At 30.4% G+C, this 27,542-nt stretch overlaps 2 protein-coding genes across 4 annotated transcripts in view; both read right to left on the reverse strand.

Moving 5' to 3' along the window:
- The window catches only part of SNF4Agamma (SNF4/AMP-activated protein kinase gamma subunit), a 514,590-nt gene that overhangs the window by 375,988 nt on the left and 111,060 nt on the right, over nt 1-27,542 (reverse strand). The gene's annotated exons all lie outside the window — the stretch shown is intronic.
- On the reverse strand, nt 9,179-11,341 carry LOC142220959 (uncharacterized). Its single transcript, XM_075290406.1, has one exon. It carries the CDS (start codon nt 11,214-11,216, stop codon nt 9,384-9,386), a length of 1,833 nt encoding a protein of 610 aa, XP_075146521.1. The 5' UTR covers nt 11,217-11,341; the 3' UTR covers nt 9,179-9,383.

Genomic DNA, 27,542 nt, shown 5'->3' on the forward strand with positions numbered 1-27,542 from the left:
TGCTTATTTCTGCTATGAATAAAAATATATTTATTTATCAGATGCATTTTCATGCTGATAATTGACAAACGTGCTCTCGGAGATATGCTATTCAGTGCTGCCGCTACTACTTCAATCGAAGTATTTTGCTTCATTTTCACAAAATTTACTTCGTCACTCCTTCTTCCAAAAATCTGCTTCACTTTTTGTTCTGCTTCAAATTTTTAAAATTTTTCCCATATTACCTAATTGCTTTTCCTATTCCTTTAATTACGATGAACAGCGGTTTTAATCATTGAATTATTAACCGATGTGGACCAATTTTTGCATAGGTGTTAGAGACCATATACTTACACCATGTACCAAATTTCAGCCGTATCGGGTGAAATTTGCTTCTCTTAGAGGCTCCGAAAGCCAAATCGGGGGATCGTTTTATATAGGGGCTATATATAATTATGGACCGATGTGGACCAATGTTTGCATGGTTGTTAGAGATCATATGCTGAAACCATGTACAAATTTCAGCTGGATCGGATGAAATTTGCTTCTCTTAGAGTCCCTGCAAGCCAAATTTGGGGGTCCGTTTATATGGGGGCTATACGTAAAAGTGGACCGATATGGCTCATTTGCAATACCATCCGACCTACATCGATAACAATTACTTGTGCAAAGTTTCAAGTCGATAGCTTCTTTCGTTCGGAAGTTAGCGTGATTTCAACAGACGCACGGACGGACGGACATGCTCAGATCGACTCAGAATTTCACAACGACCCAGAATATATATACTTTATGGGGTCTTAGAGCAATATTTCGATGTGTCATCCTATGGTGGAGGGTATAATGAAATAAATTCTATTGTTTTGTTTTCAAAAATGTATGCTACTTCAATTTTATTCAATCTACTCCACTTTTTTCCAAAATCTACTTCACGCAATTTTTCACTAGCGGCAGCACTGATGCTATTCCGCGTTTTGTTTTTTTAATATCATAGTCTATGCCCTAATTGGCAACGCCTATATAGAGAATACGAACAACAACAAAAACAAGAAATCTATTAAAGAAATAATGCCTATGTGAATTAATAAAATTATCATGTTTATCGGAAACAAATGCAATGTCATCCATTCAATTGCAATTTTCATTTCCGTCATCTACTCTATGCATGAAAGAGATTAGGTTGTTGGCGGCAGACAGTTATGCGACATACACTCTCCCACATTATTTGCTCTCACTCTCCTTTGTATAGGCTGCACCAGGGATGGAAAATGCAGTACTATAGTACTTTTTTCAATACTTTTTCACCCCGGTCAGTACCGTAGTACCCCCGCGAAGGATTTAGTACCTTTTGTGTAGACATTTTTGAGTCGATATCAGATTTATGGTACAATAGCTTTGACAAAATATTTTAATATTTTGAGAAAGTCTTTATCAACCTTATTTGCTAATAGTCTTTTACAAATATGGCAAAACAGACATGTTCATGTGGGAAGAAAATCTCGATTTTGTAAAAGACATAGTCAAAAACAGGATTTTATTGAACTTCAAGAATGTTTTAGTCGAAAAAAGAATGCGATTCTATATTATCTATTTTTTATTTCGGTGTTGTCAAAATTTTATTTCTATATAGAATTTTTGCAAAATTTTATTTTTATAGAAAATTTTGTCAAAATTTTATTTCAATTGAAAATTTTGTAAAAATTTTATTTCTATAGGAAATTTTTGCAAAATTTTATTTCTATCGAAAAAATTTTGCAAATTTTTTTTTCTGTAGAATTTTTTTGCAAAATTTTATTTCTATAGAAAATGTTTGCAAAATTTTATTTATATAGAAAATTTTGTCAAAATTTTATTTTATTTAAAATTCAGTCTCTTGACAATAATCTTCCAGTGAAATTTTTGTTGAAATTTAGTAAAAAGTACCTTTCCGCTCAAAAAATACCTTTTTTGTACTTTCTTAAAAATTGTATTTTCCATCCCTGGGCTGCACCTTTTATTGTTGGTTAGAAGAAACAGTCAGTGTATATCCACCACACTCCCCCACATATCTATTCACCCATATGTATATGCAATGTAAACAATTGGCTGAGTGGCTAGCTTATTAGTAGTAGGCGGCAACAGTGTTGTATTTTTGGCGTGTAATTTCGCCTTTGTTGATGAGTGAGTGTGCCATTGTTGATTATTCTTATCATCATAGTTGGCAACATATGCAATTGTTGCTCTTTCAATTGTTTTGCCATTTTGCTGGTAATACAAAGGTGATTTCTTTGATTTGGCTTTTGTTTTATATATAAAAATAAAATGTTTATTCACCTTACCTTTTTAAATGTGCTTTGTTATCATTTTATTCTTTTTAACATAGACAAAGCAGCATTCTGCTTATATTTTACGATTTATAAGAAATATTTTCCGATTTAAATGGATACATTAAAGCTTTTTTTGAAGACAGGTTTTTAGACCTTATTGTTTTGGCTTCGTTTGTTTTGAGTTTCAAACCTGGGGATCACAAAGAATAATTTTTTTATATGTAATGATGTAATTTAAGGCTGCTACTAAAAATCTTTGTTTTAGAGGAAAAAATGTATGGTGTCGGTTGGCAACGCTGGCTACATATTCCTCACTGTATGTATTTCTGATACGTCCCTGTCTTTCAAAAGGGTCAGTTTTACAACCGTTTTTCAGAATGAAAATCAATAATATTAAAAGAAAACAATTGTATCAACCAGATGTCCACACTTTAGCTAGAAATATTAGGGATTTTGTAAAAATCTAAACAATAGGAAAAATTCGTACTTGTTTCTTTTTTGAGATGTTCTTGTCAATCGAATACACAACATTTTGTCGCAGTGATTTGAGTCTGCGAATTCAATATTATTCACACATTACTAAAATGTCGACTGTAGTCTCTGTGCAATTTTTCAAATTTCTCAGAGTGAAACTTTGAGCTCTGACCCCAAATTACAGTTGCCACTCGAATTTTGTCAAAATTTTATTTCTATAGAAAATTTTGTCGAAATTTTATTCCTATAGAAAATCTTGTCGAAATTTTATTTCTATAGAAAATCTTGTCGAAATTTTATTTCTATAGAAAATTTTGTCAAAATTTTATTTCTATAGAAAATTTTGTCAAAAATTTATTTCTATAGAAAATTTTGTCAAAATTTTATTTCTATAGAAAATTTTGTCAAAATTTTATTTCTATAGAAAATTTTGTCAAAATTCAAACATTCTTTTCCTCTGTTGGTTAAGCTACTCTTGTAGTTTAGTCAATGTATGGTTTTAAGCTGAAATAAAAAACAACAACAATGCTTAAAGAACAAAACCAACAATAACAAAACAAAACAAATGGAAAATTTTATTTCTATAGAAAATTTTGTCAAAATGTTATTTCTATAGAAAATTTTGTAAAACTTTATTTCTATAGAAAATTTTGTCAAAACTTTATATTTATTAAAAATTTTATATATTATATATTATATAAATAATATATAAAAAATTTTATTTCTATAGAAAATTTTGTTAAAACTTTATTTCAATAGGAAGTTTTGTTAAATTTTTATTTCTATAGAAAATTTTGTCAAAATGTTATTTCTATAGAAAATTTTGTCAAAATGTTATTTCTATAGAAAATTTTGTCAAAATTTTATTTCTATAGAAAATTTTGTCACAATTTTATTTCTAAGAAAATTTTGTCAAAATTTTATTTCTATAGAAAATTTTGTTAAAAATGTATTTCTATTCAAAATTTTGTTAAAATTTTATTTCTATAGAAAATGTTGTCACAACTTTATTTCTACAGAAAATTTTGTCAAAACTTTATATTTACTAAAAATTGTGTAAAAACTTTATTTCTATAGAATTTCATCAAAATTTTATTTCTATAGAAAATTTTGTCAAAATTTTCTTAAATTTTTGTTTCTATAGAAAATTTTGTCAAAATTTTATTTCTATAGAAAAATTTGTCAAAATTTTATTTCTATAGAAAATTTTGTAAAAATTTTATTTCTAGAGAAAATTTTATCAAAATTTTATTTCCATAGACAAGTTTGTCAAAATTTTATTTCTATAGAAAATTTTGTCAAAATTTTATTTCTGTAGGAAATTTTTTCAAAATTTTATTTCTATAGACAATTTTTGCAAAATTTTATTTCTATTGAAATAAAATCCACTACGGAAATTTATTTTTAGTAAAACCATGGAATTTCAAATGAAGCGTGTGGCATCTCCGAAAACTACTCAGTGGGCCTATGAACATAAATTTCGTTTTTATTTGAAAGTCAATGGGCGAATTTTCTGTATAGAAAATTTTGGCAAATTTTATATCTATAGAAAATTTTGTCAAAATTTTATTTCTATAGAAAATTTTGTCAAAATTTTATTTCTATCGAAAATTTTGTTAAATTTTTATTTCTATAGAAAATTTTGTCTACATTTTATTTCAATAGAAAATTTTGTCAAAATTTTATTTTGTTGTTGTTTTTGATTTAAGCTGAAATCAAATCAACAATAACAAAACGTATGAAAATTTTATTTCTATAGAAAACTTTTTCAAATTTTTTTTCTATAGAAAATATTATAAAAATTTTATTTCTATAAAATGTTTGTCAAATTTTTATTTCTATAGAAAATTTTGTCAAAATTTTATTACTATAGACAATTTTGTCAAAATTTTATTTCTATAGAAAATTTTGTTAAAACTTTATTTCTATAGGAAATTTTGTTAAATTTTTGTTTCTATAGAAAATATTGTCAAAATTTTATTTCTATAGAAACATTTATCAAAATTTTATTCCTATTGAACATTTTGTCAAAATTTTATTTCTATAGAAAATTTTGCCAAAATTTTATTTCCATAAAAAATTTTGTCAACATTTTATTTCTATAGTAAATTTTGTCAACATTTTATTTCTATAGAAAATTTTGTCAAAAATGTATTTCTATAGAAAATTTTGTCAAAATTTTATTTCTATAGAAAATTTTGTTAAATTTTTTTTCTAAAGAAAATTTTTTAAAAATTTTATTTTATAAAAAATTTTGTCAAAATTTTATTTCTATAGAACATTTTATCAAAATTTTATTTCTATAGAAAATTTGGTTAAAATTTTAATTTTATAGAAAACTTTGTCAAAACTTTATATAAATAGAATTTTTTTTTTAATTTTATTACTATAGAAAATTTTGTCAAAATTTTATATCTATAGGAAATTTTTTCAAAATTTTATTTCTATAGAAAATTTTGTCAAAATTTTGTTTCTATAGAAAAATTTGTAAAACTTTATTTCTATAGAAACATTTGTCAAAACTTTATATCTATAGAAACATTTGTAAAAACTTTATATCTATTGAAAATGTTGTCAAAACTTTATATCCATAGAAAAATTTGTCAAAACTTTATTTCTATAGAAAATTTTGTCAACATTTTAGTTCTATACAAAATTTTGTCAAAATTTTATTTCTATAGAAAATTTTGTCAAAGTTTTATTTCTATAGCAAATTTGGTCAAACTTTTATTTCTGTAGAAACTTTTGTCAAAATATTATTTCTATAGAAGATTTTATCAAAATTTTATTTCTATGGAAATTTTTGTCAAAATTTTATTTCTATCGAAATTTTGTTAAATTTTTATTTCTATAGAAAATTTTCTCAAAATTTTATTTCTATAAAAAATTCTGTAAACATTTTATTTCTATAGAAAATTTTGTCAAAATTTTATTTCTATGTGCGATGTGCGAATTTTCTGTATAGAAAATTTTGGCAATATTTTATATCTATAGAAAATTTGTCAAAATGTTATTTTTATAGAAAATTTTGTCAAAATTTTATTTTTATAGACACTTTTGTCAAAATTTTATTTCTTTAGAAAGTTTTGTCAAAATTTTATTTCTATCGAAATTTTGTTAAATTTTTATTTCTTTAGAAAATTTTGTCAACATTTTATTTCAATAGAAACATTTATCAAAATTTTATTCCTATTGAACATTTTGTCAAAATTTTATTTCTATAGAAAATTTTGCCAAAATTTTATTTCTATAAAAAATTTTGTCAAAAATTTATATCTATAAAAATTTTTGTCAAAATTTTATGTCTATAGAAAATTTTTGTCAATCTTTATATATATATATAGAAATTTTTTTTTTAAATTTTTTTTCTATAGAAAATTTCGTCAAAACTTTATTTCTATAGAATACTTTGTAAAATTTTATTTCTGTATAAAGATTTGTGTCTATGGAAAATTTTGCCAAAATTTTATATCTATAGAAAATTTTGTCAAAATTTTACTTTTATAGAAAATTGTGTCAAAATTTTATTTCTATAAAAACTTTTGTCAAAATTTTATTTCTGTAGAAAATTTTATATCTATAGAAAATTTGTCAAAATTTTATTTCTATAGAAAATGTTGTCAAAATTTTATTTTTATAGAAACTTTTGTCAAAATTTTATTTCTATAGAAAATTTTTGGCAAATTTTATATTTATAGAAAATTTTGTCAAAATTTTATTTCTATAGAAAATTTTGTTAAAATTTTATTTCTATAGAATCTTTTGTCAAAATTTAATTTCTATAGAAAATTTTGTCAAAATTTTATTTCTATCGAAAATTTTGTTAAATTTTTATTTCTATAGAAAATTTTGTCAACATTTTATTTCAATGGAAAATTTTGTCAAAATTTTATATCTATAAAAAATTTTGTCAAAATTTTATTTTTATGAAAAAATGTTTGTCAAAATTTTATGTCTATAGAAAATTTTTTTATACCCTCCACCATAGGATGGGGGTATATTAACTTTGTCATTCCGTTTGTAACACATCGAAATATTGCTCTAAGACCCCATAAAGTATATATATTCTGGGTCGTGGTGAAATTCTGAGTCGATCTAAGCATGTCCGTCCGTCCGTCCGTCTGTCCGTCTGTCCGGCTGTCCGTCCGTCTGTGGAAATCACGCTAACTTCCGAACGAAACAAGCTATCGACTTGAAACTTGGCACAAGTAGTTGTTATTGATGTAGGTCGGATGGTATTGAAAATCGGCCATATCGGACCACGTTTACGTATAGCCCCCATATAAACCGATCCCCAAATTTGGCTTGGGGAGCCTCCCGGAGCAGCAAAATTCATCCGATCCGGTTGAAATTTGGTACCTGATGTTAGTATACGGCCTCTAACAACCATGCAAAAATTGGTCCATATCGGTCCATAATTATATATAGCTTCCATATAAACCGATCCCCAGATTTGACCTCCGGAGCCTCTTGGAGGAGCAAAATTCATCCGATCCGGTTGAAATTTAGTACGTAATCTTAGTATACGGTCTCTAACACCCATGCAAAAATTGGTCCATGTCGGTCCATAATTATATATAGCCCCCATATAAACCGATCCCCAGATTTGACCTCCGGAGCCTCTTGGAGGGGAAAAATTCATCCGATCCGGTTGAAATGTGGTACCTGATGTTAGTATACGGTCTCTAACAACCATGCAAAAATTGGTCCATATCGGTCCATAATTATATATAGCCCCCATATAAACCGATCCCCAGATTTGACCTCAGGAGCCTCTTGGAGGAGCGAAATTCATCCGATCCAGTTGAAATTTGGTACATGGTGTAAGTATATGGTATCTAACAACCATGCAAAAATTGGTCCATATCGGTCCATAATTATATATAGCAAAAGTCATCCGATGCGGTTGAAATTTGATACATTTTGTCAATATATGGCCTCTAACAGCCATGTAAAAATTGGTCAATATCGGTCTTTAGTTATATATAGCCGATGACTTATTACACAAAAATTGGTCCATATCGCCAAAAATAATACCAAAACTTTATTTCCATAGAAAATTTTGTCAAATTTTATTACTATAGAAAGTTGTGTCAAAATTTCATTTCTATAGAAAGTTTTGTCAAACGTTTATTTCTATAGAAATGTTTGTCAAAATTTTATTTCCATAGAAAGTTTTGTCAAAATTTTATTTTTATAGAAAATTTTGTAAAAAATTTATTTCTGTAGAAAATTTTGTCACCTTTTTATTTCTATACAAAATTTTGTCAACATTTTACTTCCATAGAAAATTTTGTCAACATTTTATTTCTATAGAAAATTTTGTCAAGTTTTTATTTCTATAGAAAATTTTGTCAAAATTTTATTTCTATAGAAAATTTTGTCAAGTTTTCATTTCTATAGAAAATTTTGTCAAACTATATTATATACGTATTTAATCGGCCTTTTTTTGTTTAATATATACCCCGTATGGGCTAACTTACAATTTAGAAGACAGTGTTAAAAAGTTTTACGATACCTTGCCATCGGCAAGTGTTATCGCAACCCAAGTAATTCGATTGTGGATGACAGCCTTTAGTAGAAGTTCCTACGCAATCCATGGTGGAGGGTACATAAGATTCGGCCTGGCCGAACTTACGGCCGTATATACTTGTTAAATTTTATTTCTATAGAAAATTTTGTTAAAATTTTATTTCTATAGCAACTTTTGCCAAGATTTTATTTCTATAGAAAATTTTGTCAAAATTGTATTTCTTTATAAATTTTTTTTTCAAAATTTTCTTTCTGTAGAAATTTTTGTTAAAATTTTATTTCTATAGCAATTTTGTCAAAAATTTATTTCTGTAGAAAAATTTGTCAAAAATTTATTTCTGTAGAAAATTTTGTCAAAATTTTATTTCAATAGAAACTTTTGTCAAAACTTTATTTCAATAGAAAATTTTGTCAACATTTTATCAGAATCCGGTCGTTGGCCCCATAGTGGAATGCAATGAAACGTTTGGCAACCCTGAAAAAAATTAAACTCATCATTTGTTGTGCGTTGCCAACCTGTGAATATAAATTTCATTTTAACCCTTTGACTACCGATGTCCACTTAGGAGGACATTCGAAAACGACACCAAACTATATTTCACCACTTATTTTCGATTTATTTCTCGATGTTATTTTAAAGTAGCGACTTTAATCTAAATAATCTCTAAAATTTTCCATATTGTTGAATATCAAAATGCATTTTTATAGACATCTTTAACAATAAACGAAAAATACGAAATGTTGAGACCATTTTTCTATATAATTTGGGATTCTATATATAATTGAAACCCTACCACCCCCCCACCCCCTTCGCATTCATTTTACTAAAATCTCTAACTCTTAAACCATACCAGCATTTATGGGAAAAGCGAAAATAAATAAAAACAAAATTTACATTTAACCAAAAAGAGAAATCATTATTCTTATTTTACTATACAACATTGAAAAAAAATTATATACATTCACAGAGAAAAGAAGAAAATTTTAATATATACAATAAATAAAATATTTCACAAGAAGAAACTATTGCCATTAGAAAAAAAATGAAAATTCAAAGAATTCAATTAAAAATTTCGCTCGCCCGATCGCTCTCGCTCAAATTGTTATGGTAACCTGCTGCCATAGGGTTTTATTGAATTGTTCAAATGCCCTCAAACGATTATCCAATTCCTCAATTTTATTGGAGAAATGTGAAAATTTTTGCTCATATATACCCACAATAGCTTTTAATTCGGTGCGTAAAATATCAATATCGGAAACCTGCTGCGACAAATTATCCTCATAGATTTGTGAGGACTCATGCACAGATTCACTTTCGGTTATGGCTTGAGTAAGCTTGGAGGCCAAACGGGCCATCGATAAAGGTTCTATCAGATTATTTTCCAAATCATTGTCGGAAACATCATAACCATCACCGTCATCAGCATCAGCAGCATCATCATTCATGCGATACATACACTTAATACCTCCTATATATTCACCCGGAAAATTATCATCGTAATCATCCATGGTATAGCTAATCTTCCAGGGTTTTATTAACATATCCATGATGATTTGTAGACTATAACAATTCCAATTATTACGATGTATATAGAGATGATCGAGCTTTTCGAAATATTTAAAATCTCCAGGATCAATACGTTTCAGATGATTATTGGAAACGTTGAGGGATTTCAATTTCTCCGATGCAGACAATATGCCAATGGGTATAGTGCGGAGAGAGGTGTTGCTAAGATCCAAAACCTCCAAAGAGTCAGCTTGCCAAAATTCTGGTAAAGTTTGCAATTGAGGATTATTGGAAAGATCGAAATATTGCAAATTGGTGGCTTGACTTAATGAGGCAATTTGCAAAAGAGAATTATCGCTAAGACGCAAAGTTTCCACTTCTTCGGGCCGAGTGAAATACAATTCGGAAATTTGATTAAATTGGAAATCGGCATTTTTCACTCGACCATAGATATTCACTCGTGTTATGGAACAATTACGGGCCCATAGATTATCCACACGCATATTTCCCACTAATGTTTGCAAAGGCTTATTATGGGAGATGCCAATGTATTCCATATCCTCTTGATTTTGGAAGGCATAATCACTAATGGTCTCCAGCGAATTTCTCTCCAAACTCAAACTCACCAAACGGGGATTTTTAATGAAGAGCAAATCGCCTATGGTCTGCAAACGATTACCGGCTAAATTTAATTGCTGCAAAGCTGGCAGATGGGTGAAAACCTCTTCGGGCAAAGTGGCGATACGATTATCATGCAAATCCAGCATATAGAGTTTCTGCAATTCCTTGAAAGAATCACGATGTAGCGTCTCAATATCATTGCCATCCAAAAAGAGAAAAGCCAAATTCTCGGCACTATTAAATGTCATGGGAGGAATTTCCATTAAATCATTATCGGACAGCAATAAAATCGTTAACTGATCAGCTTGCAAAAAATTATCCCAGGTTAGGCTTTGTATGGAACAATTGCGCATATCCAATTCCCGAACTTTCAGCGAATAGAAAAGATTCAGGGGGAAATTGGCAAAACGGGAATCCAAAAATTTCAAGACATCATATTCTTGGGGTTTCTTAAATTTATAGGTTGAGCCCGAGGTAAAGCGTACCGCTGGTTTGGTCTCGAAGAATACCACCTCTGAGGGATCATCGAATATCAAATCTCGGCATTCACCATTGACACAATTCTCATTTAAGGTGGCCACATCGACTTCTTTCAGAACTCTTACAGGATAATCGCCATAGTCTTCACTCATCATCTCTGCTATTGAGCCCTCATCGGTTTCCCCGACATCGTCACTATCACTATCTTGTTGTTCGGATAAACCTTCCGCTTGATCTTCTTGGGAGGTTTGTTGGGCTGATGCCAAGCTTCCCATAACCGTGAAGCTTAGCACGGCAGCCATTAAAAAAAGTTTTGACATTACAGAATATTTTGCAAAAAAGAAAAATAAAACAAAAGCCCACGGATCGTTTTTATTCTCTTCCAGGCGATTTTTTATTTCCTACTATCCGATCAATTCAACGCTTGATGTTTAACTGAACATTTTCATTGGGGATATTTGGTTTTCCAGTAGCCCCATTCAAAGTGCCATTTTGAAATACTCAAAACGCCAACAACAACAACAGCAACATCAACACCAAGCTTTTAATGTATTATTTTCCAAATGTTTCAATATCTGATGCTGATGATGATTTTTCTGGCTCTTGTTCTTGTTGTTGTATTATTATTTTTCCATATTATATTTAATTCCCTACACTTGAATTTTGTGCAAAAAAAAGAACAAGCAAAGCAAAACACCAATGGACAGACCTATACCCATCAAACCAAAAAAAAAAGTAATAATAATTATTATGGAACGATTTTCTATGGCCCGCTTTTGTACCCCTCTTCAAACACAACAACAATGAAATTTCCATTTGAGATCAGAAAAGTCCAAAACTCACATACAATTCTGTTTTTTATTAATACTAATAATGACCATGATGATGATGATGACTCTGGGATCTGTTGTAGAGTAGACTCTTTCTTTATTGTAGTCGTCTATATTTGTTTCCATTTCAGAATGCTCTATATATTCAATGGTCTCTTCTCTAATTGACCTCCACCTATGTCAATACATTCAAATTTGAAATCCATTGGTTTTACTTAATGGTGGATGATCATTACCGGCTATAATTTTGCTGACCAGACACGTCAAGTATTTCATTTAGTCACTGACCGTAACATCATGACATGCAATATGCGGGAGATGAGAGTTTAACTTGAATACCCAAGCAAGCCATGACCAACCATGCAATGCTTAATGATCATGATCATGATTGTAGTATGGAAATTTTGTTCCTGGTATTAAGCTTTAATTTAAAGAAAACAAATGATAGCATATATAAAAAAAAGAAATTTCGATTTTCGAAAATTTGATGTGTGGAAATTCTATTTTCGAAATTTTTGATGTGCGAAAATTCGATTTTCTATAATTTGATTTTCAAAATTTTGATGTGCGAAAATTCGATTTCCAAAAATTTCATTTTCAAAAAGTCAATATTCGAAGATTCGAAGATTCGATGTTCGAAAATTCGATTTCGAAAATTTGATGTTCGAAAATTCGAACTTAAATAATTCGGCTTTCGAAAATGGGAAATTCGACAACTCGATTGGATATTCGAAAATTCGATTTTCGATAATTTGATTTTCAAAATTTTGATGTGCGAAAATTCCATTTCCAAAAATTTCATTTTCAACAATTTAATGTTCGAAAATTCGATTTTCGAAATTTTGATGTTCGAAAATTCGAACTTAAATAATTCGGCTTTCGAAAATGGGAAATTCGAAAATTCGATTTTCGAAATTTTAACGTGCGAAAAATCGATTTTTGAAATTTTGATGTGCGAAAATCGATGTTTGAAAAATCGAGTTTCGAAATTTTGATGTTCGAAAATTTGATTTTCGAAATTTTGATGTTCGAAAATTCGAACTCAAATAATTCGGCTTTCGGAAATGGGAAATTCGAAAACACGACTGGATATTCGAAAATTCGATTTTCGATAATTTGATTTTCAAAAATTTGATTTTCAAAATTTTGATGTGCGATTTTCGATAATTTGATTTTCAAAAATTTGATTTTCAAAATTTTGATGTGCGAAAATTCGATTTCCAAAAATTTCATTTTCAAAAATTCAATGTTCGAAAATTCGATGTTCGAAAATTTGAACTTAAATAATTCGGCGTTCGAAAATGGGAAATTCGAAAACTCGATTGGATATTCGAAAATTTGATTTTCGAAATTTTAATGTGCGAAAATCGATGTTCGAAAAATCGATGTTCGAAATTTTGATGATCGAAAATTTGATTTTCGAAATTTTCATGTTCGAAAATTCGAAGTTAAATAATTCGGTTTTCGAAAATTGGATATTCGAAAATTCTATTTGCGAAATTTAAATGTGCAAAAATTCAATGGTCGTAAATTCGAGTTTCGAAAATGTGGTTTTCGAAAATTCGAAGTTAAATATTTCGGTTTTCGAAAATTGTATATTTGAAAACTCGATTTACGAAAATTCGGAATGTTAATATTCAAAAATATAATTTTCGAAAATTCTATGTTCAAAATAACCTATTTCGAAAATTTGACTTGAAAATTTGATTTTTGAAAATTCGTAGATAAACAATTCGGTTTTCGAAAATGTGATAAAGGGTGATACGGTCAAAATTTGGTCAAGGGAAAACGCGTGTAAATCGGTGAAATCGTTTATTTAAAAAATCAAATTAAATTTCTTTTTCAAGTTCAATTTGTATAAAATTCAGGAAAAATATTCAGTTAGGCTTTCGCTTTTCGAAATCCGAATTGCCGGGCCTCACGCTTGACACCTGCCATCAGATTTTGTATAGCCACCTTGTCCACCTTCTTCGCCGCAGAAAGCCAGTTTGCCTTGAACTGCTGCTCGTCCGTCCTTAGCAGTTTTTTTGGTCTTCTTTAGGTTCCGCTTGACAATAGCCCAGTATTTCTCAATTGGGCGGAGCTCTGGCGTGTTGGGAGGGTTCTTCTCCTTGGGAACCACCTGCACGTTGTTGGCGGCGTACCACTCCATGGCCTGTTTACCGTAATGGCAAGATGCCAAATCCGGCCAAAACAGTACGGAACAACCGTGTTTCTTCAGGAAAGGCAGCAGACGTTTATTCAAACACTCTTTCACGTAAATTTCTTGGTTGACAGTCCCGGAAGCTATGAAAATGCCGCTTTTCAAGCCACAGGTACAGATGGCTTGCCAAACCAGATATTTCTTTGCGAACTTTGACAGTTTTATGTGCTTGAAAATATCTGCTACCTTTCCCCTTCCTTTTGCCGTATAAAACTCCTGTCCCGGAAGCTGCTTGTAGTCGGCTTTGACGTAGGTTTCGTCGTCCATTACCACGCAGTCAAACTTCGTCAGCATCGTCGTGTACAGCCTCCGGGATCGCGCTTTGGCCGTCGTATTTTGTTTATCATCGCGATTTGGAGTCACTACCTTCTTGTAAGTCGATAGTCCGGCCCGTTTTTTGGCTCGATGCACGGTTGTAGACGATACACCCAGCTTCTCGGAGAGAGAAGTTAGGGTTTCGCTTGAAACTACCGGCAACTCTCTTTGTCGTCTCAGCGCGTTCCGGTTTTCGATTTCCCCCGATCCAGACTTCCTGGCTGTCGACAAACGTTCCCCAAACACTTTAATTACATTTGTAACGGTTGATTTGGCAACTTTTAGCAATTTTGCCAGCTTTGCGTGCGAGTAGCTCGGATTTTCGCGATGCGCGAGCAAAATTTTGATACGCTGCTCTTCTTGCTTGGACGGCATTTTGACAACTGAAGAGTGAATTCCAAAATCAAAATAGGACCAACATTCTACACACACACCTACAAAATGAGGGGTGTTCAGGTTTTTTAAATGCAAAATTGAAAGAAATACGTCAAGTTTATATTGACCAAATTTTGACCGTATCACCCTTTATTCGAAAATTCAAATTTCAAAAATTTTATTCTCGATTTTCAAAAATTCAATTTTCAAACATTTAATGTTCCTAAATGAATTTTAACCCTTAAATGCATACTGTATCCTTTAAGATACAACAAGAAGAAAATTCTCCCGTCTTAATGTTTTGATCGAATTCTATGAAATTAAGTTTGTTGTATTTAATACATCATAGTTCTATTTCTAAAAATATTTGTTTTTGGAAAATTTGTTGTACTTTTGAGTAATCTGCAGTTAAAAAAAATCAAATTTTGATCAAAAATTCAAAAAACTACAAATTGGAAGTTAAATAATGTTTTCCAGTGTTAAAAGTTATGTTGGTAAAAGAGATGTGTAGTGTAAACATATCTCTATTCTCTACTAAAATCAAATTGTTTTTTTTTTTTTTGTAAATAAAAACTTAGTTTAATTCGTAACGTACACAAGATACAACCAACCAAAATAAAAAAAATAAAAAAAAAAAAACAAAACACAAAATTTTCTTTTGAAAAAAAAAAATGTGGTATGCAGATGTTTTTTATTCACCATTTCGCATATTATATATTTTTTCGGAGGAATCGACGATCTTGTGCATTTAAGGGTTAATGTTCGAAAATACGATTTTCGAAAATTTTATGTTTAAAATATTCTTTTTCGAAAATTCAATTTCCGAAATTTTGTTGTACGAAAATTTGAAGTTAAATAATTTGGTTTTCGAAAAGTTCATGTTCGAAAATAAAAATTTAAACAAATTTTATTTTTTGTTGTTCGAAAATTCGATGATCGAAAGCGTGATGTTCGAAAATTTGATATTCTAATATATAATTTTCGAAATTTGCTTGCTTTGAAAATTCGATGCGCGAAATATGTTTTTTTGCGGAAAGTCGATTTACGAAAGTTCGCAAATTCGATTATGGAAAACTTCTGCAATTTGGGGTTTGAAAATTTATGTTTTGAAAATTCGATTTTAAAAAATTCAGTTTTTGAAAACTCCATTTTCGGCAACCATTTTATTTTTGATAACTCGGAATATTGTTGTTTGAAAATATCATTTTCGAAAAACTAATGTTCGAAATATTCATTTATGATATTCTAAAATCTAATTTTCAAATCTTTCCAGCTTTGAAAATTCGATGTTTGAAAGTCTTTTTTTCGAAAATTCGATTTTAGTAATTAGGAATAATTATGAGTTCAAAAATTGATGTTCATTAGATTTTAAAATTTAAATTTCGAAATTTGATTTTCAGCTATGCAGATGTCAAAAACTCCATTTTTGCAAAGCCAATGTTCGAATATAGAATTGCGAAGGACATCCGACTAAATTGGATTTGTTGGCTAAGAGCAGACATACGTTTCCAAATGTTTTAATTTGCCATGCCCGAAAAATGTATTTTCTAAATTTTAAGTTCGAAAGTTATTTTGAAATAAATGGCAAATTTTCGATGTTCGAAATAACATTTGTCGATATTCGTAATATCGTGATATCACAAGTTCACCAATGTGGTATCACAATGGAGTGAATAGTCTAAGTGAGCCAGATACATCGGGCTGCCACCTAACCTAACCTAATAACATTTTTCAAAAATTCGATCTACGAAATATCGTTTTTCGATATATCCTTTATCGCAAAATCGTGTTTGGAACAGTTCAGAAATTAATTATTCGAAAATTCGATGTTCGAAATATTCATATTCCAAAAATAGACGTTCGAAATATCTTTTTTTCGAAAATTCGATGTTCTAAATGCTATTATTCGAGAATTTCTTATTCGACTATTGTATTGTATGTTCGAAAATTCGACTTGTTCTTGGAAATTGAATTTGATTTTTGTTGGAAAATTAATCTAGGTGTTCGATGTTCAAAACATAAATTCGATGTTCGAAATATTCATATTCCAAAACTAGACGTTCGAAATATCTTTTTTTCGAAAATTCGATGTTCGAAATGCTCTTATTCGAAAATTCCTTATTCGACTATTGTATTATATGTTCGAAAATTCTATTTGTTTTTGGAAATTGAATTTGATTTTTTTTTGGAAAATTAATCTAGGTGTTCGATGTTCAAAACATAATTTTTTTGAAAATTAGATGTTTAATAATTTCGTTCCCGGAAATTAGATATTCGAAAATTCTATTTTCTAAAATTGAAATTTCTGAATTTAACTATGAAAATTACTGTATTTTAATAAATGCCGTTTTTCAAAATTTTCAAAATTTTATTTTCGAAAATTCTTTCTTTCAAAATAAGATTTCCTAAATTTCGATTGTAATATATCGAAAGGTTTTCTCAATTTTTTAGGAAAGGCAAAGTGGGAAAATTCATCCGATCCGGCTTAAATTTGGAACGTGGTGTTAGTAAATGGTATTTAACAATCATGCAAAAATTGGTCCATATCGGCCCATATTTATATACAGCCCCCATATAAACCGATCCCCAGATTTGGCTTGCGGATCCTCTAAGAGAAGCAAATTTTATTCGATCCGGCTGAAAATTGGTACATGGTGTTGGTATATGGTCTCTAACAATCATGCAAAAATTGGTCCATATCGGTCCATAATTATATATAGCCCCAATATAAACCGATCCCGAGATTTGACCTCCGGAGCCTCTTGAAGGAGCAAAATTCATCCGATCCGGTTGAAATTTGGTACGTGGTGTTAGTATATGGTATTTAAAAACCATGCCAGAATTGGTCCATATCGGTCCATAATTATATATAGCCCCCATATAAACCGATCCCTAAATTTGGCTTGCGGATTCTCTAAGAGAAGCAAATTTCATTCGATTTCTAACAACCATCCAAAAATTGGTCCATATCGGTCCATAATTATATATAGCCCCCATATAAACCGATCTCCAGATTTGACCTCCGGAGCCTCTAAGAGAAACAAATTTCATCCGATCCGGCTGGAATTTGGTACATGGTGTTAGTATATGGTCTCTAACAACCATGCAAAAATTGGTCCAAATCGGCCCATAATTATATATAGCCCCCATATAAACCGATCACCAGATTTGGCTTGCGGATCCTCTAAGAGAAGCAAATTTTATTCGATCCGGCTGAAAATTGGTACATGTTGTTGGTATATGGTATCTAACAACCATTCCAGAATTGGTCCAAATCGGCCCATAATTATATATAGCCCCCATATAAACCGATCGCCAGATTTGGCTTGCGGATCCTCTAAAAGAAGCAAATTTTATTCGATCGGGCTGAAAATTGGTACGTGGTGTTAGTAAATGGTATTTAACAATCATGCAAAAATTGGTCCATATCGGCCCATATTTATATATAGTCCCCATATAAACCGATCGCCAGATTTGGCTTGCGGAGCCTCTAAGAGAAGCAAATTTCATTCGATCCGGCTGAAATTTGGTACGTGGTGTTAGTATATGGTCTCTAACAACCATGCCAGAAGTGGTCCATATCGATCCATAAATATATATAACCCCCATATAAACCGATCCCCAGATTTGACCTCCGGAGCCCCTTGGAAGAGCAAAATTCATCAGAATCGGTTGAAATTTGGTACATTGTGCTAGTATATGGCCGATAACAACCATGCAAAAATTGGTCCATATCGGTCCATAATTATATATAGCCACCATATAAACCGATCCCCAAATTTGGCTTGCGGATTCTCTAAGAGAAGCAAATTTCATTCGATCTCTAACAACCATGCAAAAATTGGTCCATATCGGTCCATAATTATATATAGCCCCCATATAAACCGATCCCCTGATTTGACCTCCGGAGCCTCTTGAAGGAGCAAAATTCATCCGATCCGGTTGAAATTTGGTACGTGGTGTTAGAATATGGTATTTAAAAACCATGCCAGAATTGGTCCATATCGGTCCATAATTATATATAGCACCCATATAAACCGATCCCCAAATTTGGCTTGCGGATTTTCTAAGAGAAGCAAATTCCATTCGATTTCTAACAACCATGCAAAAATTGGTCCATATAGGTCCATAATTATATATAGCCCCACATATAAACCGATCCCCAGATTTGACCTCCGGAGCCTCTCGAAGGAGCAAAATTTATCCGATCAGGTTGAAAGTTGGTACGTGGTGTTAGTATAGAGTATTTAACAACCATGCCAGAATTGGTCCATAATTATATATAGCCCCCAGATAAACCGATCCCCAATCACAGAAAAATCACGATTGCCACTCGAGCCAAAAAACATCTACCAAAATTTTATTGCCATAGAAAATTTTGCAAAATTTTATATTTCTATAGAAAATTTTGTCAAAATTTTATTCCTATAGAAAATTTTGTCAACATTTTATTTCTTTCGGAAATTTTGTCAAAAATTTATTTCTATAAAAAATTTTGTCCAAAATTGTTTTCTATAAAAAATTTTGTTAGAGCTTTATTTCTGTAGAAAATTTTGTCAAAATATTATTTCTATAGAAAATTTATGAAGCATTTCATAGTTGGAGAGGAATATTTTGCAAAATCTTTTAAAACATCAAGAATTCTACCAATCTACCAAACAATAAAAAATCCGCCAAATTTGGTAGACTCGTGTTCATAATTTTATATGGCCCCCATATAAAGCGACCCCCATATTTAAATTCTGGCTCTATAATTACCGCAGAAAAGTTCATATCGTTTCGTAATTATTTCTTTCCTATATATACCGGTCAAGAACTGAATATATACGTATTTAATCGACCCTTCTTTTGTCTAAGATATATCCCGCATGGACTAATTTACAATTTAGAAGATTATGTTAAGAAGTTTTAAGATGCCTTGCCATCAATTGTGGATTACAGTCTTTAGTAGAAGTTTCTACGCAATCCTGGCCAGGCCGAATCTGGTGGACATAAGATTCGGCCTGGCCGAACTTACGACCGTATATACTTGTTTTATATGGACCTTGAATATTCTAACTTCATGGAATAATACATACTTAAGCATTATGCTAATGGTTTAGAATTTCTGAAAAATATACAGTATGGAATTTTTAGCAATTTCATCTTAACACTTCAATTCAAATTAGTTTTTGTTATATTTATTTGGTCTTAATCAATATAGGAAAATTCCGAAAAAGAAAATTTCCATTCCGTTTATGCCATTTATGTAAAAAAATCAAATCTAACAATTTAGAGTAACACTTAACAATTTGTAAATGTGTCAATCATTTAAATAAATAATAAAATAAAAATCCATTTGTCTTCTCTGCTCCAAGAATAATCCACAAATATAGAGATTTTTTTCAAAAACAAAAATATATAATAATAACTAAACAAGAGTACAACAATGAGGCTTTTGTTCCCCAAAGCAATCGAATAAACACAACGTGGAAGAAAAAAGTAAACAAAATTTGCTGATGTACACACAGACGGACACAATGTGAAAAGTATTGCGGAACGACCAATTGTAGATACTGTTCATAAATTCTATCTATCTGTGCCCCTTTCCATGGCATCTTAAACGAATTGTATGTAAACAATTCAAGTAGTAGCAAAATTGAGGCAATAGACAAGATGGATAGTTGTATATTTTTTATTTCTTATTTTTTTGATGGATAGTACGAGGGTCATAGTAGAAGTTTTGTGGTTGCTGGGAGATTGTTCTGAGATCCTTATTAGATGTGGCCGGTAAGAGGATCTTCTTACGCGATTAGAAAAGGATGTGACTTAACTCATGTTTTAAAATTTGGACGTGGAGAAGGGGTCGGCGTTGTGTATTTCTCCATTGGATAATCAAAAACCAGGTTGTTGAAAACTCAGGGTTTCTCGGTTTGAAAGACGATTTAAAAAACCGGACTATTTCCCTAAGCCGGTGGGCGGTGTTATTTTAAAGAAATAACCGGAGTGACTGATCTATTTTCCAAATCCGATGGACGGTGTCGTTCAGTCGTTTTTCGGTTAGGGGTGGCGTTGCCAACCAAAATGATCAAAAGCCGTTTTTTAAGGTGGGGTTTCTCGGTTTTAAAACACCAGACTCTTAAATCGGTAACGGTGTTACAATAGACACCGACACGGCCGGCTTTTTTGAAAGTCTGGTTTTCTCAGTTTTAAAAAACTGGCTTATATTGCTAAACCGGTCTCTTTTTGAAGATCGATTTTTCTTCGCTTTAAAAAACCGGACTATATTTCTAAACCGGTGGATGGTGTTATTTAAAACAAATAACCTTATGATCGGGTTTTTTAAGTCGGTGGATGGTATTATTTTAAACATATAACCGACGTAGCCGGTTTGTTTGAAAGTCGGGTTTTCTCGATTTTAAAAAATCGGACTATTTTTCAAAATCATTTGTCGGGGTTTTTTTTAGAAGAAATGAACGGCAGGAACTATTTTGTTTTTTTTTTTTTTAAGTCGGGTTTTGTCGGTCGGGGTTGGTGGTGTTCTGAAGTGACACAAAAAGCGGTTTCATCAAGTGGGATTTTCTCGATTTAATAAAACCGGAAAATTTCCTTAAACCGGTGGAATGTGTTTAAAGAAAAATTACCGACATGACCGGTTTTTTTCAAAGTCGGAGTTTCTCAGTTGTAAACCGGTTTTTTTCTTGGCGTAAAAACCCGTATAACCGGCATGAACTCTTTTTGTCGGTCGGGAGTGGTGGAGTTCCACAGTAATAAAAACCCGTTTTCCAGTCGAATTTTTTCGGGTTTAAAAAACCGGCAATTTCCTTAAACCGGTGACCATGACATGGTTTTGAATGTTCGGTTTTCTCAGAGTTAAAATACTGGGCTATTTTCCTAAATCGATGAACGATGTTTTTTAATACAAATAACCGACATTATCGTTGCCAACCAAAATGATCAAAAGCCGTTTTTTAAGGTTGGTTCTCGGATTTAACACCAGACTATTTTTCTAAATCGGTAACGGTGTTACAAAAAAAACCAACACAGCCGGTTTTTTTTTTAAGTCTGGTTTTCTCAGTTTTGAAAAACTGGCTTATATTGCTCAACCGGTTTCTTTTTGAAGATCGATTTTTCTTCGCTTTAAATAACCGGACTATATTTCTAAACCGGTGGATGGTGTTATTTAAAACAAAGAACCTTATGATCGGGTTTTTTAAGTCGGTTTAAAAAAACCGACTATTTTATTATTTTAAACAAATAACCAAGAAAGCCGGTTTTTTGAAAGACGGATTAAAAAATCGGACTATTTTTCAAAATCATTGGTCGGTACATTTAGAAGCAATGAACGGCAGCAAGTATTTTGTTTTTTGGAAGTCGGTTTTTTTTCAGTCGGGGGTGGTGGAGTTCTGGAGTGACACAAAAACCGGTTTCTTTAAGTCGGATTTCCTCTGTTTAAAAAACCGTATAATTTCCTTAAACCAGTGGAATGTGTTTAAACAAAAATTACCCGCATGATAGGTTTTTTTGAAATTCGGGGTTTCTCAGTTTCAAAACCCTGGGCTATTTTACTAAACCGGGTTTTTCTTGGCCTAAAAAAACCGGGTAATATTCATAAGCAGGTGGACGGTGTTTTTTAAACGAAATAACCGCATGAATGGGGGTTTCATGGCTTTAAAAACCCGGACCATATTCCTAAACCGCTCGATGGTGTTTTTTAAACAAATAACCATATGACCAGGTTTTTTGTAGGTGGGTTTTAATGCCGATATGGCCGTTGTTTTTTTTTAAGTCAGGTTTTCTCGATTTTAAAGTGGACTATTTTCCAAACTAGAGGGTTAGCGCTTTTTAAAATAAATGACTGTCATGAAGTCTTTTTTTGAAAGTCGGGTTTTTGCGGTCGGGGTGGTGGAGTTCTGAGGTGATAACAACGCCGGTTTTTTTAAGTCGGATTTTCTTGGTTTTAAAAAACCGGACAATGTGGAATGTGTTAAAATAAATAACTGGTATGACCGGGTTTTTTGTTGAGGTCTCAGTTTTACGAATCTGGGCTATTATCCTAAATCAATGTACAATGTGTTTTAATACAAATAACCGACATGATTGGTTTTTTAAGGTCGATTATTCTCGGTTTAAACAAACCGGACTATTGGCCTAAACTGGGGGACTGTGTTTTTAACCGGTTCAACCGGTTTCTAATAAAAACACGTAATTTTGAAAGGAAGCCCCGGTTTAGGAGAACTATTTGCCATGAACGGCAAATAACCGTCATTACCTGTTTTTGAAAGTCGGTTTTTTCGGTTTAAAAAATTGGGCTTTTTTCTAAACCGGTGGATGGGGTTTTTAAAACAAATAATCGGCATGCGGATTTAAAAAACCGCACTATTTTCCTAAACCGGTGGACGTTATATCGGTATATCGGGTTTCCAACACAACAGCCTGTTTTACGCAATTTTACATTGAAATGAAAACAAAACCCGAAACCCGGTTTTGATGCCTTTAAAACACCGATTCTACCGTTTCACCGGCTTTTCAACAAATCGAGCTAAAAAGATAAACCGGTACACCGGTTTTCAGCACTCTATTCCCCACCGGCCTTGTTAAACATATACCCAGCAAAAAAAGCGTCGCCAAAAAAGTAGTGAAAATTTTCTTTTTGGATCCGGAAGTTGGGCAATTTTACATTGAAATGAAAACAAAACCCGAAACCCGGTTCTTGAGGCCTTGAAAACACCGGATCTACAGCTCGACCGGAATTTCAAAAAACCGAAAATCGGGCTAAAAAAGTAAACCGGAACACCGGGTTTTAGCACTCTATTCCCCACCGGCCTTGTTTAACATATACCTAGCAAAAAAAACCGTCGACAAAACAATGTTCTTTTTGGATCCGGAAGTGGTGCAAAATTGGCGCAGAAGCAATGAATTTAACATGGGCTTGAATTTAACATAGGACGGATGTCCACCATTTCAACAGCCGCTGCACTGAATTTGCATCTTTTCTTAAGGTGTGATGTGAATTCAGTGTTTTGGATGTGAATTAAGAATTTTTGTGATATTTTGACAAATATATCATTTTTTAAAATTTTTTTATGATTTTTAATGCATTATAACGCTTGTCTGGAACGTTTCACCTCAAATATTTTCAAAAATTCGCAATTTTTCTAGAAAAGATTTAACATTTTTTTCGGCTAAATTTAAATAATTTGTACCATTTTATTAATACTTAATATGTTTTAACCTATTTGAAACAAATAAAAATAAATTTCCCATTAAAAATATGAAAAAAGCGGTTTATAAAAAAATTGACTCAAATGAACTTCCTGTGCAGTTAAAATAAAGAACATATTTGGGAGAGCATTTTTGGAAGTTCTTTTAAAGTTGTGCTTTGAGAAGAACTTCCAAAATTGTTTGCTGGGATAGCTACAAAATGTAACCGTTCATTTTTAATATAATGGAGGGACCTTGCCTATTTCTAGTGTCGATTGGTAGTTGGAATTTGTAGCGGACCTATGCATGTATGGGGATTTTCTGTGGTAAAAGCAGGATATAAATTTTTTTGGATCCAAAAATTTTTGAACTTCCTGAGCAGTTAAAATTAAGAACATATTTGGGAGAGCATTTTTGGAAGTTATTTTAAAGTTGTGCTTTGAGAAGAACTTCCGAAATTGTTTGCTGTATAGCTACAAAATGTAACCGTACATTTTTAATATAATGCAGGGACCTTCCCTATTTCTAGTGTCGATTCGTAGTTGAAATTTGTAGCGGACCTATGCATGTATGGGGATTTTCTGTGGTAAAAGCAGGATATAAATTTTTTGGATCCAAAAATTTTAACGGGGTTAATAATTCTTTGTCATGTTAGAAGGTTCAATTCGGGAGGAACTTTGCCCTCTCCTTAATTTATTTTATAGATACTTTCTCTATTGCTTCAATTAGCCCCTTTTGCTATCTCAATTGCTTAGTAAACATTTGGAAAGTGAAAAACAAATTCTCGCTTCTGAAATTTGTTCTCTCTTGACCAACTATCGTTCAATAAAAGGGCTACTGTTTCGATTTTTACGCAAAACTAAAATCATAAATAAACAATTTAAACACACTATTTTTTTTTTAGTTTGCTTATTTACTTATTTTTTCGTGTTTTTTTTTTTTTAGATGTTTCAGAGAAGTCATTAAACTTTCAATAATGTTTATTTTTTTTTTTGCAATTTTTGTATTTATTTTTTTGAACTATGTATGGTAGGACAGACATATAGACAAATAAAAAAAATACCAAACTCTTAGCCAATTATCTGCTCCACTTGGCAGAAAAAATATGCCTTGAATGGAGTGCATTTGCGTAGCAAATTGCCTTATCGAAAAAAAATATTCGAAATCAATTTTTTCGTCTATTAAAGTAAAATTTGTAAAAAGAACGCATTAAGCAAAAATTTGGCTTTTGTGCTGTTGTTTTTTTTATTAAAGCAATTATTTTAATTTCACTTTCAGTATAATTTTTAATGTGTTTTCCCCATTTATATGAAAAATGTTTTTTGTTTTGTTTGGAAAATATATATGCACTTATATTGAAGGATAATTTTGGGTTAATGGATGGCCTATGGTATAATAGGGTGGAATGATGTTGATAATTTATAAAAGGAAGGCCTATCCGAAGATAGAAAATAATGAAAAAAATTTTAGTTTTAGTTTTACTCTATTTCAAATACAGTTTGTGAACTTAGTGCCTATATGTAATGCCCAGAAATAGACGAGATAGACGAGACATGGTGTCTTTGACATTAATGCTCAAGGCCGGCCCCTGAGTCAATCTAGCCATGTCCGTCCGTCTGTGAAAAAGTTTTTGAGATTGATTTTGAAAGAAATCGGTTCAGATTTAGCTATCGGCCCATATATATCTTTCGCCCGATTTACACTCATATGGCCACGGAGACCAAAGTAGCAATCCGATTTGCTTGAAATTTTGCACATGGAGTAGAAATAATATTCTAGCCATGTATATTAATTTTGTCCAAAATCGGTTTAGATTTAGATATAGCTTCCATATATATCTTACGCCCCATTTAGATTCATATGAGCACCGTAGGTCAAAATTTCACTCCGATTTGTATGAGTTTTTGTTTTAATAGTAATTAAAATAAAGTTTAAATTTAATAATAAATTAAATTTAAATTCAACATTTTATTTCTATAGAAAATTTTGTCAAAATTGTATTTCTATAGACTATTTTGTCAAAATTGTATTTCTATAGAAAATTTTGTCAAAATTTTATTTCTATAGAAAATTTTGTCAAAATTTTATTTCTATAGAAAATTTTTTCAAAATTTTATGTCTATAGAAAATTTTGTCAAAATTTTATTTCTATAGAAAATTTTGCCAAAATTTTATTTCTATAGAAAATTTTGCCAACATTTTATTTCTATTGAAAATTTTGTCATTTGCCCCTGAGTCGATCTAGCCATGTCCGTCCATCTGTGAACAAATTTTTGTGATTGATTTTGAAAGAAATCGGTTAAGATTTCGCTATAGCGCCTATATATATCTTTCGCCCGATTTACACTCATATTTGCCTTTGTATTAATTTGATTTAGTTTTATTTGAATATAAAATTTAACACAGAACATTTTTTATTTCTATAGAACATTTTTTCAAAGTTTTATTTCTATAGATTTGTTTTCACAATTTTATTTCTATAGAAAATTTTGTCAAATTGTATTTCTATAGAAAATTTTGTCAAAATTGTATTTCTATAGAAAATTTTGTCAAAATTTTATTTCTATAGAAAATTTTGTCAAAAGTTTATTTCTATAGAAAATTTTGTCAAATTGTATTTCTATAGAAAATATTGTCAAAATTTTATTTCTATAGAAAATTTTGTCAACATTTTATTTCTATAGAATATTTTTTCAAAGTTTTATTTCTATAGAAAATTTTGTCAAAATTTTATTTGTACCGGTTTTTTTCACAATTTTATTTCTATAGAAAATGTTGTCAAAATTTTATGTCTATAGAAAATTTTGTCAAAATTTTATTTCTATAGAAAATTTTGCCAACATTTTATTTCTATTGAAAATTTTGTCAAAATTTTATTTCTATAGAAAAATTTAAAATTAAAGTTTAAATTTATTAATAATTTAAATTGTTATTATACTTTTAAATTCGAATTTAAATTTTATTTATTTTTGTGCATTTTATTTTATTTATTGTAAAGTTTCAATTAACTTTTTATTTGGAAATATTTTACTGATATTTTTTCTTTTTATTTTTTATTGATTTGTTTATTTATGAAATTTAAATTTAATTTTGAAATTATTTAATTTCAATTTTAGTTTATTTTGATGTTAATAAAATTACCAATTTTATATTTAATTTTAATATCAATTAATTAATTTAATAACAATTTTATAATTATTTTATTGTAAAGTTTCAATAAACTTTTTATTTGGAAATATTTTACCGATATTTTTTCTGTTTATTTTTATATCAAGTATTTATTTTTAGTTTTTTAATTTTATATTTCTACTTATTTTTGTGTTCTTTCATTTTTTGTATACATTCAGAATAGCTTAATTTTATTTTATATATTTTTTTATTTTTATTCTAAATTTAAACTTAAAAAAATAAAATTTTTTTATTTTTATATTTATTTCATTACTTTCGTTTTTTTTTTTTTTTTTTTTTTAACGCCCTTTCCTACAATCCAACATTATTTACCATTCCCCTCTTATACCTTATCTAATGTTTGTTATATTTCTTATACTATCTCCGTAAATGTATATAGAGTTCATTTTTCGATATGGTTCAAAAGATTTACGCGCACAGCAATTAACTCATCGAACAAAAAATAAAGTAAACATGTTTTTAATATTTTAAGAATACAAAATTAATCGTATTTGACCAAAAATAAATCTAAATGAAAATAGCAATAAATATTATAATAGCATTAAAAACTA

Source organism: Haematobia irritans, chromosome 1, assembly GCF_050003625.1.
Source record: "Haematobia irritans isolate KBUSLIRL chromosome 1, ASM5000362v1, whole genome shotgun sequence".
NCBI classification, from domain to species: domain Eukaryota; kingdom Metazoa; phylum Arthropoda; class Insecta; order Diptera; family Muscidae; genus Haematobia; species Haematobia irritans.